Genomic DNA, 17,162 nt, shown 5'->3' on the forward strand with positions numbered 1-17,162 from the left:
AAGGCCATACAATAATTATGTAAAACCCCAACGGTCAAAACGACCCCCTGTGAGCAAGCACTTGGCTACAGTGGGAAGGAAAAACTCCCTTTTAACAGGAAGAAACCTCCAGCAGAACCAGGCTCAGGGAGGGGCAGTCTTCTGCTGGGACTGGTTGGGGCTGAGGGAGAGAACCAGGAAAAAGACATGCTGTGGAGGGGAGCAGAGATCGATCACTAATGATTAAATGCAGAGTGGTGCATACAGAGCAAAAAGAGAAACAAACAGTGCATCATGGGAACCCCCCAGCAGTCTACGTCTATAGCAGCATAACTAAGGGATGGTTCAGGGTCACCTGATCCAGCCCTAACTATAAGCTTTAGCAAAAAGGAAAGTTTTAAGCCTAATCTTAAAAGTAGAGAGGGTGTCTGTCTCCCTGATCTGAATTGGGAGCTGGTTCCACAGGAGAGGAGCCTGAAAGCTGAAGGCTCTGCCTCCCATTCTACTCTTACAAACCCTAGGAACTACAAGTAAGCCTGCAGTCTGAGAGCGAAGCGCTCTATTGGGGTGATATGGTACTACGAGGTCCCTAAGATAAGATGGGACCTGATTATTCAAAACCTTATAAGTAAGAAGAAGAATTTTAAATTCTATTCTAGAATTAACAGGAAGCCAATGAAGAGAGGCCAATATGGGTGAGATATGCTCTCTCCTTCTAGTCCCCGTTAGTACTCTAGCTGCAGCATTTTGAATTAACTGAAGGCTTTTTAGGGAACTTTTAGGACAACCTGATAATAATGAATTACAATAGTCCAGCCTAGAGGAAATAAATACATGAATTAGTTTTTCAGCATCACTCTGAGACAAGACCTTTCTAATTTTAGAGATATTGCGTAAATGCGAAAAAGCAGTCCTACATATTTGTTTAATATGCGCTTTGAATGACATATCCTGATCAAAAATGACTCCAAGATTTCTCACAGTATTACTAGAGGTCAGGGTAATGCCATCCAGAGTAAGGATCTGATTAGACACCATGTTTCTAAGATTTGTGGGGCCAAGTACAATAACTTCAGTTTTATCTGAGTTTAAAAGCAGGAAATTAGAGGTCATCCATGTCTTTATGTCTGTAAGACAATCCTGCAGTTTAGCTAATTGGTGTGTGTCCTCTGGCTTCATGGATAGATAAAGCTGGGTATCATCTGCGTAACAATGAAAATTTAAACAATACCGTCTAATAATACTGCCTAAGGGAAGCATGTATAAAGTGAATAAAATTGGTCCTAGCACAGAACCTTGTGGAACTCCATAATTAACTTTAGTCTGTGAAGAAGATTCCCCATTTACATGAACAAATTGTAATCTATTAGACAAATATGATTCAAACCACCGCAGCGCAGTGCCTTTAATACCTATGACATGCTCTAATCTCTGTAATACAATTTTATGGTCAACAGTATCAAAAGCAGCACTGAGGTCTAACAGAACAAGCACAGAGATGAGTCCACTGTCCGAGGCCATAAGAAGATCATTTGTAACCTTCACTAATGCTGTTTCTGTACTATGATGAATTCTAAAACCTGACTGAAACTCTTCAAATAGACCATTCCTCTGCAGATGATCAGTTAGCTGTTTTACAACTACCCTTTCAAGAATTTTTGAGAGAAAAGGAAGGTTGGAGATTGGCCTATAATTAGCTAAGATAGCTGGGTCAAGTGATGGCTTTTTAAGTAATGGTTTAATTACTGCCACCTTAAAAGCCTGTGGTACATAGCCAACTAACAAGATAGATTGATCATATTTAAGATCGAAGCATTAAATAATGGTAGGGCTTCCTTGAGCAGCCTGGTAGGAATGGGGTCTAATAAACATGTTGATGGTTTGGATGAAGTAACTAATGAAAATAACTCAGACAGAACAATCGGAGAGAAAGAGTCTAACCAAATACCGGCATCACTGAAAGCAGCCAAAGATAACGATACATCTTTGGGATGGTTATGAGTAATTTTTTCTCTAATAGTTAAAATTTTGTTAGCAAAGAAAGTCATGAAGTCATTACTAGTTAAAGTTAATGGAATACTCGGCTCAATAGAGCTCTGACTCTTTGTCAGCCTGGCTACAGTGCTGAAAAGAAACGTGGGGTTGTTCTTATTTTCTTCAATTAGTGATGAGTAGAAAGATGTCCTAGCTTTACGGAGGGCTTTTTTATAGAGCAACAGACTCTTTTTCCAGGCTAAGTGAAGATCTTCTAAATTAGTGAGACGCCATTTCCTCTCCAACTTACGGGTTATCTGCTTTAAGCTACGAGTTTGTGAGTTATACCATGGAGTCAGGCACTTCTGATTTAAAGCTCTCTTTTTCAGAGGAGCTACAGCATCCAAAGTTGTCTTCAATGAGGATGTAAAACTATTGACGAGATACTCTATCTCCCTTACAGAGTTTAGGTAGCTACTCTGCACTGTGTTGGTATATGGCATTAGAGAACATAAAGAAGGAATCATATCCTTAAACCTAGTTACAGCGCTTTCTGAAAGACTTCTAGTGTAATGAAACTTATTCCCCACTGCTGGGTAGTCCATCAGAGTAAATGTAAATGTTATTAAGAAATGATCAGACAGAAGGGAGTTTTCAGGGAATACTGTTAAGTCTTCTATTTCCATACCATAAGTCAGAACAAGATCTAAGATATGATTAAAGTGGTGAGTGGACTCATTTACATTTTGAGCAAAGCCAATTGAGTCTAATAATAGATTAAATGCAGTGTTGATGCTGTCATTCTCAGCATCTGTGTGGATGTTAAAATCGCCCACTATAATTATCTTATCTGAGCTAAGCACTAAGTCAGACAAAAGGTCTGAAAATTCACAGAGAAACTCACAGTAACGACCAGGTGGACGATAGATAATAACAAATAAAGCTGGTTTTTGGGACTTCCAATTTGGATGGACAAGACTAAGAGTCAAGCTTTCAAATGAATTAAAGCTCTGTCTGGGTTTTTGATTAATTACTAAGCTGGAATGGAAGATTGCTGCTAATCCTCCCCCTCGGCCCGTGCTACGAGCATTCTGACAGTTAGTGTGACTCGGGGGTGTTGACTCATTTAAACTAACATATTCATCCTGCTGTAGCCAGGTTTCTGTAAGGCAGAATAAATCAATATGTTGATCAATTATTATATCATTTACCAACAGGGACTTAGAAGAGAGAGACCTAATGTTTAATAGACCACATTTAACTGTTTTAGTCTGTGGTGCAGTTGAAGGTGCTATATTATTTTTTCTTTTTGAATTTTTATGCTTAAATAGATTTTTGCTGGTTATTGGTAGTCTGGGAGCAGGCACCGTCTCTACGGGGATGGGGTAATGAGGGGATGGCAGGGGGAGAGAAGCTGCAGAGAGGTGTGTAAGACTACAACTCTGCTTCCTGGTCCCAACCCTGGATAGTCACGGTTTGGAGGATTTAAGAAAATTGGCCAGATTTCTAGAAATGAGAGCTGCTCCATCCAAAGTGGGATGGATGCCGTCTCTCCTAACAAGACCAGGTTTTCCCCAGAAGCTTTGCCAATTATCTATGAAGCCCACCTCATTAAACACACTTTGATCTTGATTCCTAATTTCGATCCTCACTTTTGACCCTAACTGTTGAACTTGATTTTAGGTGTTGACTGCTTTGATCAAAGCCATTATAATCAACGGGCTGAGTTTGAAATTTGAACCAGCATCTAAAACCCAGGTCCTAATTACTGATTGCTTGCAATCAGGATTTTTAAAAAGGCAGGCATAAAGATCAAAATCTGGATCTGTCCTATGATCTGTGTGTCTGTTCTTGTTGACCCAAGACCTGTCTTGCCACCCAGTTTCATTGAAATCTGTTCATGTGTTTGTGAGATATGCTGCTGATAAGTAGACAGACAAACAAAAACATAACCTCTGATGGCAGAAACAAGAGGCAAGAAGTGTTTGTCACATCACTTATCTTCAGCGTCCTTCAGCTTGTGCTTTATCAGACCATCTTGAAAACATCACCACTTAAGCATTGTGAGCAGCAAACATGTTTCAGTCTTTAATGGAGACGGCTGAGGACAGTGTTCAGAGGAAATTGAATGACAGTGCCATGTGCAGTCACTTAACAATCACAGCAAATACAGCAGAAGCAGCAAAATGACATAAAATAGGCTCAGAGATTTCTATCACTGCGGCCGCCAGCACATAACGAGAGATTTGATTTTGTCAATGCACAAAAAAATTGAGGTCAAAAATGAAAGAACACTTTGATAATTATACACCTATAGAAAGACACTTTTCCAGAGAAGCGCTGCAGCCTCATTTTGTGTCGGAGGCTCGGCGGTCAGTCGCAGCGGGTTTTGGAGCAGTCTGTTTTTGGAGTTTTGTTGGGTTGGGGGTGGCGGTGAGCTCGTCTCTCTGAGATCCCATCAGCCCTGGGCTGAGCTCTTAATGCTGCCCTGACGCCTTGCTGGCGCAGGGGCCATGCTGCCTCACATCTGGAGTCAATTACCCAGGAGAGGTTGTGACAAAGCCCCCTGCCCACACTCTGACCATTAGTGACATTTCTCCACTTCTCACAACACCACTCTTTATTTTTGTTGGTTCCTCTTGCTATTCTTCTGATGGTTTAAAGAAAAGAAAAAAGAAACACCCTTTACATTGATTATTATTGTCCTTTCCTGTAATTATCGGATAAACAATCGTATCATCTGCATAGCGAGACACATGCTCTTTCTCTTAACCTGCGTTTTCCTGTGGCAGTAAACACTACCCCAGTAAAAGAGATTAAGCACCAAATCAGTTTTCACAGGTGTGATTTATGGAGTATGTCTGCTGCCACAAATCAGAGCCTCGGGGGTGTGAGTGTGTGCATGAGTACCTGAGAAAAAGTTTGAGTGGGGGATGGTGCTGTTGCTCCACTCTAGTGATTGACGGATGTAATTGAGCTTACTAGTGCTGGGAGTATATGCTTACCCCTTAGGACTTTTCTCAGTGGGCTTTGCCATATCTGGTGCCCCCCCAACCCCAAAATCCTTATGGCCAGTTTGGCACCAATGCTGTGGTTCATTGCCTTCTTTTGCGGGGTGTACGTGGGCAGGAATCCAAAGGTTTGAGGAAAGAGAATATGAAAACTCTGCAGGTGGCTGAAGTGAAGTTGTATGCAGAGAACGGCACTGCTTTGAAATATAGGTTGCATGGTTGCATCTAAGGTGGGTTTGATGGCGCTATAACGCCCATAACGCTACCAATAAATTGACCTTGACATTAAAAATACCCTGGTTTTTTTTTCCCAGCATAGCTTTCTCACATTTTGTGACTGATCTGGTCTTAAAGCACCCATAAGATGTTTCTGAACTGCCTCGGGTTTAACTGAGCCAGTTCAGCCAACTCAACACAAGATAGAAGTCTTTCGCATTTGAGTTTGTTTTGGTGTGCTAGGATAAATGGATCATTGTCAATCGGTTCTTTCAGGAATTACGATGTGGTGAAATAAGAACTGGAATGATAAGATGTGAAGGTGAACAGCCCCGTCTGAAGGCGAGCAGTGAGCAGCCTGTATCATGACTGTCATTTATTGTTAGCTGTGCAGTTTTTCTTTTTAAATTGTTGTTATTCCCACACACATTTTGCATTTGTAGGACTAATGTTTCTGGTCCTGTGTGTCCATCTATAGATGGATGATATCAACCAAACAGATTTAGATTAGATAGAACATTGTTTATCCCTTGGGAAGACTCCCTCAGGGAAACACAGGGTAAGAAGCACACAGAGTATCAAAAGTGAAAGTAAAAAACAATTTGCAAATATAAATACACAAATAGAAATACCAGAAATACTGCTCGCTACTGGTGTACTGGCTACTACTACTGTACCTCTCCTTCCCCTCCTCTGTCTTCCTGTTACTTAGTGGAATGATTGAGTGTTACACTAGGACATTGTGAATTGATTTAGCACAAACTGGTTACAAGTCAAGGTGACTGGCCAAGTTCAAAATTAGGCCTGACACTAAACGATGTTTGTAATGGGTATTTGGGGGAATTAGTTACAGATACACCTATAGCTGTAGATTATAGCTATAGCTATAGATTAAACACGGTGGAAGGGAAGCATTGTGTGTTAGCCATTTGGGGCAGAACCAGATTATATATCATTCAGTCAAATCATTTGCATGACAACGTCATACATGTAAAGTGTATATGTTGTGCTTCTTGTGATTGTCTTCACTTGTTACTGTTTGTATGAATTTTTACAAGATATCTTAAGAATGTCTGATCTGATTTCTTGGCAGGTACATTGAATCTATGGATGGGAAGACATGATTTGATTTTTGTTAGGATCGTTCAGCAATGAATGTTAGAGGTCAAGGTCAAAATTCCGGCCTCTTGCTTATATGTGTAGGAAAATGGCTAATGTTCTGCAACTGACTTCTGATATTTTATTGTTAGTGATGTTGGGTGTTTAAAAGCCTGCATAACATTTTTTTTCTACATGCCTGATACTTTGAAATGTGGGTGTAAGTTATTGCTGTTGAAATGTGTTTGTGTCGTTGCTGTTCTCCCTGAGCACTTTTGCTTGTCGATTCTTGAAAAATTACACATTAAAGGTGCTAAAATATTTGTATAGTCCTGTACTGTGTATCTGTATATGATTTAAGCTGCTGTTACACCCTGTCCCAATATTCATATAATTATTTATAATGATGGAACTCCATGATAATATGACACAGGTTGAAGTCACTGCTATTTGAAGTCAACCAATTTGAGTGTTTTGAGGCAACTCTCAAGCACTCCAACAACAACAACAAAAAACTTGAGTTACAGGTGTCGGAACAAAACATGTTACAACCATCCTGGTCTCCCCTACTGTCTTTCAAAATGTGTGACTGTGCACATTTCTCCCTTCCTCTCTTGGGTGTATAATTCAAGATTTGCTTCTGACAGCCATTGACAACACATGGAAGGAGGAGGAAGGGATTCAGGGCAAAGAGTGAGAAAGAGGGCAAACACTGTTCAAATGAAGACGCAAAACAAATCATCCTGGACTGTAAAAATGCCAGCTCTGGCTCCAAGTGAAGTGCAGGAAAGAGGGAATAAAATATAGACATAAAAAAGCTGCTTCTTCATAAGTGTGGAGGAGAAGCAGGCAAAAAGGAGAGGTGAAAGGTGACGAGAAGTTTTTAAAAAAACCCAATCCTTTCCTGCCCCCTGGTGGACAGTCTGAGAATGTCACACCTGGGCCTTCTCTCCATCTCGGTCTCTGAACAAATATCATCTGCAAATAAGCCGGAGGTGCAGCGGTGTATTGAACAAAGAGTACGCCGCCGTGCGCCTGTTTTACCGCTACAACCTTCTCTGCTCACCAAGGTCACGTCTGAGTGGTTGTTTACAAGACGCTCTGTATCCCAGGGATGTGTAAGATCTGTGGCCTGACCTCTTTATTCCTAACAGCTGGAGCACAGAGATGTGCAGCGCAAACATTTAAGAGTTGGGGTGAAAGGTCAAGTCTAACACCAATAAAATGGAGACTTTGATCATGGTATTTATGGATGGAACAAGCATGGAGAGAGAGAGAGCACGGTATTTAAATTTGAAAGGGAGAGTGTGGTAACGTTTAATAGGAACAGTCAAGAAAGAGGAACGAAAAGGATTTAATTACTGCTATTATTTTCAAACTGGTGTGTTCTCGTTAATGTAACTGCTTTGAATACAATAAACCTATGAGACAAGAAATAAATAGAAAATGCTGTGGGTTGTTCTCATTGTCAGATAAGAAAACTGGCAGAAGGGTGTAACTCATAAGGTGGGTGAAATTCCACACCTTGAGGACAGAAAAAAATCTTTTTATCTATTTATTTCAACTTTAAACAACAATCTCTTCAGAAAATGTTTGTTTCTCTATGCTCAAAACAAGCGACAGTGTTGAGTTATGAGGTCACTGACTTTTTGAAAAGTTAAAAAATAAAATAAAAATTAAGCACTTGGGAAAACAGTGTTGCCACAGTTACTTTGAAAAAGTAATCCAATTACTGATTACTGATTACTCCTTGAAAAAGTAACTTAGTTACTTTACTGATTACTCAATTGTAAAAGTAACTAAGTTAGATTACTAGTTACTTTTTAGTTACTTTCTCCAGCTGCTAACAACCCTCTGCCACCTCAACATGACAATGATACCTGTTTTGCCAAAACTTACTTTATAGTCACCCTTTCTTGACTTCAATGAAAATAAATACTTGTTTTATAAAAAGTAAAATAAAGACCTCTTTCTTGACCTCATATTTAACTGTTGACAGCACTGTAACAGTAAAACTTGCAATTTCGAACCTACATTGTTTATAAATGTAACTATTAAATTCATTCTAGCATTTTTCTAACATTTAAATTCTCTCTAAATATTTTACTTGTCGAAATTAATATTATTTTAAGTAGTATTAGTAGTTGTAGTAAAAAAAGGCTTCAAAACTGTACCTTTAATCTAGGGGTGTTGTGAGGGGGGCACATCCCTGCCCCACGCCCCCATTCCATCTGGATTCGCCCCTGCTTTGGCGTTTGAGCACAAAGAATGGATAACATTTATTTATGCAGAAAACGTGACCAGATTTACAGGTAAGAAGGTTTTATTGCGTTTTCACATCATGTGGTCCTCAGAAAGAGAGTTTAGGTGCATTTGAGTGGAAAATAGTGTTAGTTGTTGACGCGTCGCGGAGGATCAGCTGTTTTTAACGTGCAGATACAGAGCGGCTCAGCTCAGAATTCTAAATAAAGGAGGAAAAAAAGTATAAAAATGTCTTTGTAAAGCTCAGTGCAGGTGTGCTGATCACCGCGCTTTAAGAGGAGACAACGAGTCGAGCAGCTGCAAAAAACCGCGGATGAAAAGCTCACAGCTCACTTAAAGTGGGCAGTTCAGTCGAACCCCGACCTCCTGCCCACGGACCAAGTTTAATGCTGCTATCGACCCACAATGAAAAATAATAGTAACGCACAGTGACATGGAGAAGTAACTTTAATCTGATTACTGATTTGGAAAGATTAACGCGTTAGATTACTCGTTACTAAAAAAAAGTGGTCAGATTAGAGTAACGCGTAACGCGTTACCGGCATCACTGTGGGAAAATGAATCATTTTGATAACAATTATTAAAAAATATTCAAATTTGTTTATATTCAAAAACAAAACTTCAAAAAAAAAAGGATGATTTATTTGTGGTCTAAACAAGTGACACTATTGCTTTATAAGGTCATTGACTTTTTGAAATGTAAAAATAAAATAAAATAAAATAAAAAAATTCAAAATAAAGCACTTGAGAAAACGAATCATTTTGATAACTTTAAACATTAAATTATTTTAAAAATATTCAAATTTGTTTAGATTCAAAAACAAAACTTTTGTCGTTGTGGTCAAAACAAGTCATACTATTGCTTTATAAGGTCACTGACTTTTTGAAATGGTAAAAAAAATTTAAATGAAACACTTCCTTGTGAAAATGAATAATTGTTTTGAAAAACGTGAAACACTGTTAGTCCAGAAAATTATTCCGTTTTTTTTTCTGTTTAAAAGACAAATGAAACATTGCTTAAAAAGTTAAAAAATTTTAAATAAATGTTGATAAATTACATTACAAATAAATATACTAGATGTCATAGAAAATCAACATTCTAAATTGAAAATGTTTTTAAATAATAAAAACATTACTCTCTTTATTTTACTTAACAATTAATTATTAATTTGCAAAGAGCTTGTCAGTTGCCATGGAAGACCAAAGCCCAAACTGGGAAACTCAACTCCAGCCTGTTCATCTATGAGGTACTTATGAATTTATAACAATTAATTCTGTATAGTAATAGTTGTTTATGAACAGGATATGGAAAGAAAAAAATACTATTCTGTAGTTTACCATAGCAGCCATCAGAGGGCAGTATTGTTTCACTTAGAATATTTAAGTCATCATGACATTTGGAGACTAGCGACTCAAAATTAATTTATAATATGGAATTAATCTAAATTCTATTTTTATAGGGTATTGGATGAGTGGTTAATTCAAATGGTTAATGTTTTACGTGTTATTTTATTTTATGGGTTTTGATTTTTGACACACAAGGTTGAAACGAGAAAGAGAGGAAAAAAAGAATTTAGAAGCTTCCACCAGATGGCGACCTTTCCTCACCGAGAGGCGAGGGTAGGTGCACAGAGCGATGCATCGTGGTCTTTGTAGTGGCAGACGTCTCTTCAAACGAACACTTGAAGTCGAGCTACGTGACCGTGACGCACACGGTGACAGGTTGAGCAGTGTTTATTTCTCAGTCCGGAACTTGGCGTCTCTGCTGCGCCTTCCTATTTACTGACGTTCCACAGGAGTCCGTTTTCACACCGAAAACCTTCAGAGGGACATGCGCACTGAGACTGGAGCTTCAGAATGAGAGCGACACAGCGAAAACTGCGACCTGGTTCACACACTGTGACTTTATGAAAGTACCACCGGTGTTTAGCGTTTGACTTTTTGTTAATGTCTTATAATTCAAGCTCCGTATGTGTCGGTGAATATGAAGTTTAATGGTTATCTGAAGCTCCGCATTGGAGAGGCGGTGGGACTGAAGCCGACAACCTTCTCCCTGCGGCACTCTGTCATCTTCAACAAGGCGCCACCTGCGCTCGACCCCTACATCGTGGTCAAGGTGGATGACTACAAAATAGGACAAACCAACACGAAGCTGAAAACCAACAGCCCGACCTACAACGAGGAGTTCTGTCTGAACGTGAACGATGGCAGAAACGTCGAGCTGGCTGTTTTCCACGACACTCCGATTGGTTATGATGACTTTGTGGCCAACTGCACCATTAAGTTCGAGGACCTCATTAAAACCTCCAACACTGGAGAGACCTTTCAGGGATGGGTGAGTGGAAAGTACACCTGTTGGGACTGGGAAGGAAACATCAGTTCAGCACTATGATTTCCAGTCAAATTCCCTCCGTTTACCACACAGCAGGGCTGTAGCCAAAGGGGTCTTGGGGGGTACCCCTGCGTAATTTATAGAAGGGATGGAACGGCGCTTGAAAAAATTTGTAATTTTCTGTCTCACACGCGACTTCCTGATGAAAATGAATCATTTTGAAACATTAAATGAATTCATTGCTTCAGAAAATTATTCAAATTTGTTTATGCAAAACACTAAATGAAGCACTTCCTTGTGAAAATGAATCATTGTTTTGAAAAGCTTGAAACGATCTGTTTTAGAAAATGATTACGTTTTTTCGTGTTCAAAAACAAATGCAGCATTGCTTAAAAAGTGGTTTTCTTAATGCTCAAGACAAATATTATTGTTTTGTAAAGTCTTTCATGTTCTGAAATACTCAAAAAAACTAAATGCCGGGGGGGGGGGGGGGGGGTGCCTGGGGGTTTTAAGGCAACATAATTTAGATGTAGAATTTAGGTTTAGAATAAGAGTTTAATTTTTCTGAAATGCATAAAAAGTTTGTCAACTTGGATAATACTACCACTTCCGTACCCCACCCTGAACCTGGAATATTTTGAATTTTACAACTTCACATACTGCGCTAAGCAAATACATGCATTCTGTGTGATATACAAAGGTAAAAAAAAAAAAAAGATGATTGACCCAGACCATATCACAATTCTACAAATGTGCAGTACCTCTGGAAGCTATTGTTTGGATGCTGATGTATTAGAGAAATTTTCAAAATTTAATGCATTTTCCAAAAAATAATTAAGCCATTAATTCAAGAGAATGTAATTTGCAAGGCTGCTGGACAGCTGAGTTCATTCCACCCTTCCAAAAATAGTTGCCAGTTTCGGGAGTGCCAAATCTTCAGAGTTGGTCCACCTTTGCGTACTGTATGGAACAAATACTTCACAGCTAAAAGATTATCTCTAGAATTTAGGTGCACTGGATCAATCCAAGGAGTGACTATATTTTAGTGATGTAATATCCCAAAGAGGAGTCTGCCAAGTGTTATGTAAGCAATGGATCCTGGATTAAGGATGGATTAGGAGCAGGTGTGTCTGCCAGTGAGAGACACCCTTTCCATATCAAAATATACTGAGTCAGAGAAGTAAACTATTACTTTCTGATAGTTTCACAGCTGTTACATTCCATAATCCAAATAACAAGTTTATTACCACACAACCCAGTGGAAAGGATATCTAGTGAATTTAGACGAAGAAGAAAACCAGGGAGGCAGTTAAGCAAAATCCTCAGTAAACGGTGAGCGAGAGAGAGACTGTTTATGTACAGACATGCACTACATTGAAGAAACAGTTTTATTTTCATAGCAGTGGTTATGTTCTAAAAGTCAAATAGCAACCCTGCAAAAAGGATTCTGTGTGCATGTAGCTGAAGCAGACACGTCTTGTCTTCTTTGTCTCTCTCAACATACAGTATGTGTGGTTTTGAAGTTGCATGTGGGGTTGGGGATGCAACGGGTTATTCAGTGTAGATATGTTTATTCCCCCATGTGAACATCTTTATTTCAGTTTCCACAATATTACGAAAGGTCAGCTATTAATGTGATTTATTGCAGGGGGGTATGTTTGGTGATGTTCTTTTCGCTTTGCTTGGGGGCTTCACAGGAAAGCTGTGAAACACTGATTAGCGGCATCGGTTCTTAATCAATGAATAGTCAAACCTTTATGTTTGTTTGAGGGACTCATGGACTGGAAACTTTAATTTCTTTTACATACTAGCCTGGAAGGTTTTACTGTCAAGTGCAGACAGTACGGTGAGAAACCACATCCACCACTCCTGCGTCGAGGTGTTAGTTCTGCTTTCTGTCAGCGATACTGGCCCGCTATGCCACAGTAATGGTGCGCATGCAGCGTCTTCGGCTGCTCAGAGTGCGACCAGCCTGTACAAACATTTAACTAGCGATAAACCGCCATGTTGCTACTTCAAGCAGGGAGACCGATAAACCATGCATGGCTGATTATGATTTTGCACACAGTCTTAGGACACATAAGTGCACAAAGTGGAAGCCATGATGGTTAAAGGCCATGAACAGGGAGTATGTTGTTGTAGAAAATAAGGGTGAAGTAAGCTGGTTTTTCATGTTGGTATTGATCCAACATTGGCAAATTACTAAAACGGATATCTGAAATTAAACTAAAAAACAAAATCTAATCCAAGTATTGTTGTGGATATGTATGGTCCTTTAGGACAGTAGAATATTTCAGTTACTGTTTTGTTAAGTAGCTAAGATTAGCCAATGTACATCTATAGACATGTATCAGATTGGTGTCAGTATCAGCAGATACTTAGCATTCCAGTGTCAGTATCGGACATGAAAAAGTGGTATCATGTCATCTTTAGTAGATAAGTCTCACTTCAGATGTGGACAGAATGTAGCCTGTTCAAACACGAGTTTCCCTTTGTTGGATGACTTTCGGTTTTGAAGCTTCATAAAGCCTCCGCAGGTGTTTGTGAATGTAACCTAAACCCATCCCAGCCTGGAGCAGACTGAAGTAGTATCGACTCCCTAAATGTAATTGATGGTTTCTCTCTCTCTCTCTCTCTCTCTCTCGCTCTCTCTCTCTCTCTCTCCAGATTGACTTTCCAACAATGACTTACAGTTTGTAAAAACGTCTACAACACATTCCAAACAAATTCTGTTTTATGCGAATTAAATCACCTCAACTGTTTACACCTTACCTTTAAAAAAGGCAGCAACATACTTGAAAATATTTTTTAGCTGAATAATGAGTGCATTGCTGATGGTAGAATTAGCTTGCTTAAAAGGACGATGCAGTGTTTTTGTTATCAATAGCGGACTATGGTTGAGGTTTCATGTATTCTTTGACTTTCCATAAAGACGATGTCGTGCTATGAGAAACATTTTGGATTGAAACCGTTCATTTTAGATTTTTGTGATGTTGAGACACTCCAGCTGAACTGGCCTGCACTGCGTCTGGCTCACCCGCATGGATCATGGGTAACGTACAAGTGACAGTGATGGGCAGAACTAGGAATGAAGTTCCCTAACCCACAGGTATTATGGGTTAGAGACAAAGTTAGAGAGGTGAAGATGAGATGGTTTGGACATATGCAGAGGAGGGATGCAGGGTATGTAGGGAGAAGGATGCTGAGGATGGAGGCACCAGGTAGGAGGAGAAGAAGAAGCCCAAAGAGAAGGCTTATGAATGTGGTGAGAGATACATGTGGGTGGGTGGTTTGATAAAAGATACAGAGGACAGAGTGAAATGGAGAAAGATGGTCTGATGTGGCCACTGTCTAATGGAAGCAGGTGAATGAAGAACACAACTGTTGCACCGTGCGGTGGAAACTGCACACTGTGCGGGGTGTAGTTTTCTGTTGTCTTCTTATTGAAAGTGTTAATACCCAGTTACACACCGCCTACATGTGCATGCGACATTAGAGGAAGAAGTAAGTCCTTTATCTTCCCTGAAGCTCATTGGTGCCAGTGCGTATCCCAGATTCCGTGATGCGGATGGGAGTCCATGACTCCCCCAAGACGGGACATCAGTCCAACGCAGGTTACTTCCTCCACTAAGTTGATACCCATTTACAGTTTGGTGGACTAGGACAATGCCGATGAAATGTCTTGTCCAAGGACACAGACGGGTACTGGGAGCAGGAATTGAACCCAAATCTACACCAACTCAAATGGGCTATTTTTAGGATGCGTCACCTCACTTGCTACATTTAAAAACTTGTTTTAAGACACACTTTGACCAACACTAGCACACAGGAAAGGTGCATCATGTGACCCCTTTGAACCAAAAGTCAAGTGTAAATTCATAAGAGCTGCAATGATTAATTAATTAATCAATTATTAAACAACTGTTCCAATATGGCCATTGAGTATTGCAACGACTTTGCATCCGTCTGTCTGCTGACTGTCTGTGCTCAGCATAGTGCAGCAGATAAGTGAATATTTACAGAGGGATCCTTCAAATGGTGATGCAAGCACCAAATTTGGTACACATACTCCTTAGACATTACTCTTTTAAAAATGCCAAGTGGCCACATTAACTCTCAATAGGCAGCCAAGAAGGGGTCAGTTGAAGAATTACACAGGGGTTAAAATTTAAAAATACTCCAATCATATTGAAAGTTATTCCATATTATTTGTCTGATCATAAAGATTCCAAAAAGGTATAGTTTGGACTATCTGTGAATGAATGTTATGGGGTAAAAACAGCAAAAACACTGAGAAAGGTCAGTTTCAGTTTGTACAGGGGTCAAAAGTTAAAGTTGCTTCAATTTTGGTAAAAAGTGGTGCAAATTACTGGTTGAGCTAATAGGATTAATAAATGGAATAGTTTTGACTGTGTTGCGTGCTTGGTTTACAAAGTAAAGGTTAAACAATGCCAGCATCCATTGGATTCTATGACATGTGATATATGTTACCCTGTAACATGATAACTAAGTATGATACATGATGCAAACTATTCCTTTTTAAAACCATTTTCACTCAACTAATAATTTGCATCACTTTTTGCCAAAATTGGAGTAACTTAAACTTTTGACCCCTGTACAAAATTGTCACCAGTCTTGCTGTTTTTACCCCATTACTCCAGAACATTCATTCACAGATAGTCCAAACTATACCTTTTTGGAATCTTTATGATCAGACAAATAATATGGAATATGTTTCAATATGATTGGAACATTTTTAAATTTTGACCCCTGTGTAATTCTTCAATTGACCCCTTCTTGGCCGCCTATTGAAAGTTCATGTGGCCACTCGGCATTTTTAAAAGAGTAATGTCTAAGGAGTACGTGTGCCAACTTTGGTGCTTCAAATCACCATTAGAAGCATTTTTTTCAGTTATCCGCTGCACTAGCATAAGTCCAGTCCTATTACTGCCAGAGTCTTAAAATTCACAGGGAACATTCTTGAGACACAGACCTTGGACAAGTTCACAGATGGCTAACCTTGACCTAGTTTAAGAGGTATTTTAAGAGGTTAAAATGTCACATTCTGTTTCATTCTGTTCCATTTTTTTGTGGGGTGGAGGTGACAGCCAATCAGAGTACAGCGACACCGTGACGTCAGTGGCTGGCCTAGCTAGCTGCAAACTCCATTTAGTTTGTGCGTAAATATAACCTGTTTGTCATATGTTATAATACCAACTTGTGCCTTCAGGCAGACGTTTCAGAGTTCCCTCTTTCAAACGTATCAGATTTAAATACTCTTTTGTATACCAGTCAATCCTGCTTTTGAACCAACTATAAGTCCAGTGCAGTATTAATCTAGGGGTATTCATTGTTGCATAGGTTGTTATGCTGTCTGCCCTGTTTGCCTTGGGGATCTGCACTTGTACTTGTGTATTTATCTAGTGTAAACACTATGTGTATGTATTTGTGTATGTGGTGTATTTATTGGTAGTGTGATCATTATAGGGTGTCTGGGTGGTCACTCACTGTATGTTTTTAAACGAGCCTCCCAGGGATGCAAAATGAATTTTAGTTTTAAACTGACAAAGTATCTATCTATCTATCTATGTTCTGTAAAATCTAGAGAGAAATAAAGACTTCTAAAACTGAAAATACTGTTTTTATAACCTTATGACACCTATGGAGTAATTTACAAGACATTTCACGGACGTCAACGTGCGTTCTAACTTCCACTAAATCAAAGCTAACTTCTGCTCTTGTCAAAAGCTCATGTATGCGCACATGCACGCCCTCCTGCAGATGCTATTAAAATGTAAATATTATGATTGATTGAGGAATTTTATTGAACATGTACAAATTGCATATACAGTGTATATATATATATATATATATATGTGTGTGTGTGTGTGTGGTGTAGTTTGCACTGGGATGCCAAAAAACATCTGCAAATTATAAAGAAGACAATGCTCATACAACTGAGGGTATTTTAACATTGTGTTATATTTAATTTTAATGTAAAAATTTTCAGGGAGGTGGTGGTCTAGATCAGTGATTCTCAACCTTCTCAAGGCTGAGGCACCTCCCCCATCCAAAAAATAAATAAATAAAGTGATTAATTGCAGTTCATTTATTTATTAATTCATTAATTTATTTCTCTTTGGTTCCTCCAAACAAAATCATATTTTGAATTAGTTTTGATTGTCAAGTAAGTTTGTTATTAGGAATTTATTTTTATTTTTTAAATAGGTGAACTTTTCATTTTGATAACCTCAGAGCAGACAAAACCTTGGGCTCCTCCTGGGATCTAC

At 39.1% G+C, this 17,162-nt stretch overlaps 1 protein-coding gene across 1 annotated transcript in view; it reads left to right on the forward strand.

The window, feature by feature from the left end:
- The first annotated feature begins 10,234 nt into the window (after positions 1–10,234).
- prkcha (protein kinase C, eta, a) overlaps positions 10,235–17,162 on the forward strand; it is a 115,727-nt gene continuing 108,799 nt past the window's right edge. The window contains exon 1 of the mRNA XM_034195359.1: positions 10,235–10,875. Within this exon, the coding sequence (XP_034051250.1) occupies positions 10,525–10,875 (351 nt within the window). The 5' untranslated portion in view covers positions 10,235–10,524. The remainder of the gene's footprint in view (positions 10,876–17,162) is intronic.

The sequence above is a fragment of the Thalassophryne amazonica genome, chromosome 19 (genome assembly GCF_902500255.1).
Source record: "Thalassophryne amazonica chromosome 19, fThaAma1.1, whole genome shotgun sequence".
Taxonomy (NCBI): Eukaryota; Metazoa; Chordata; class Actinopteri; order Batrachoidiformes; family Batrachoididae; genus Thalassophryne; species Thalassophryne amazonica.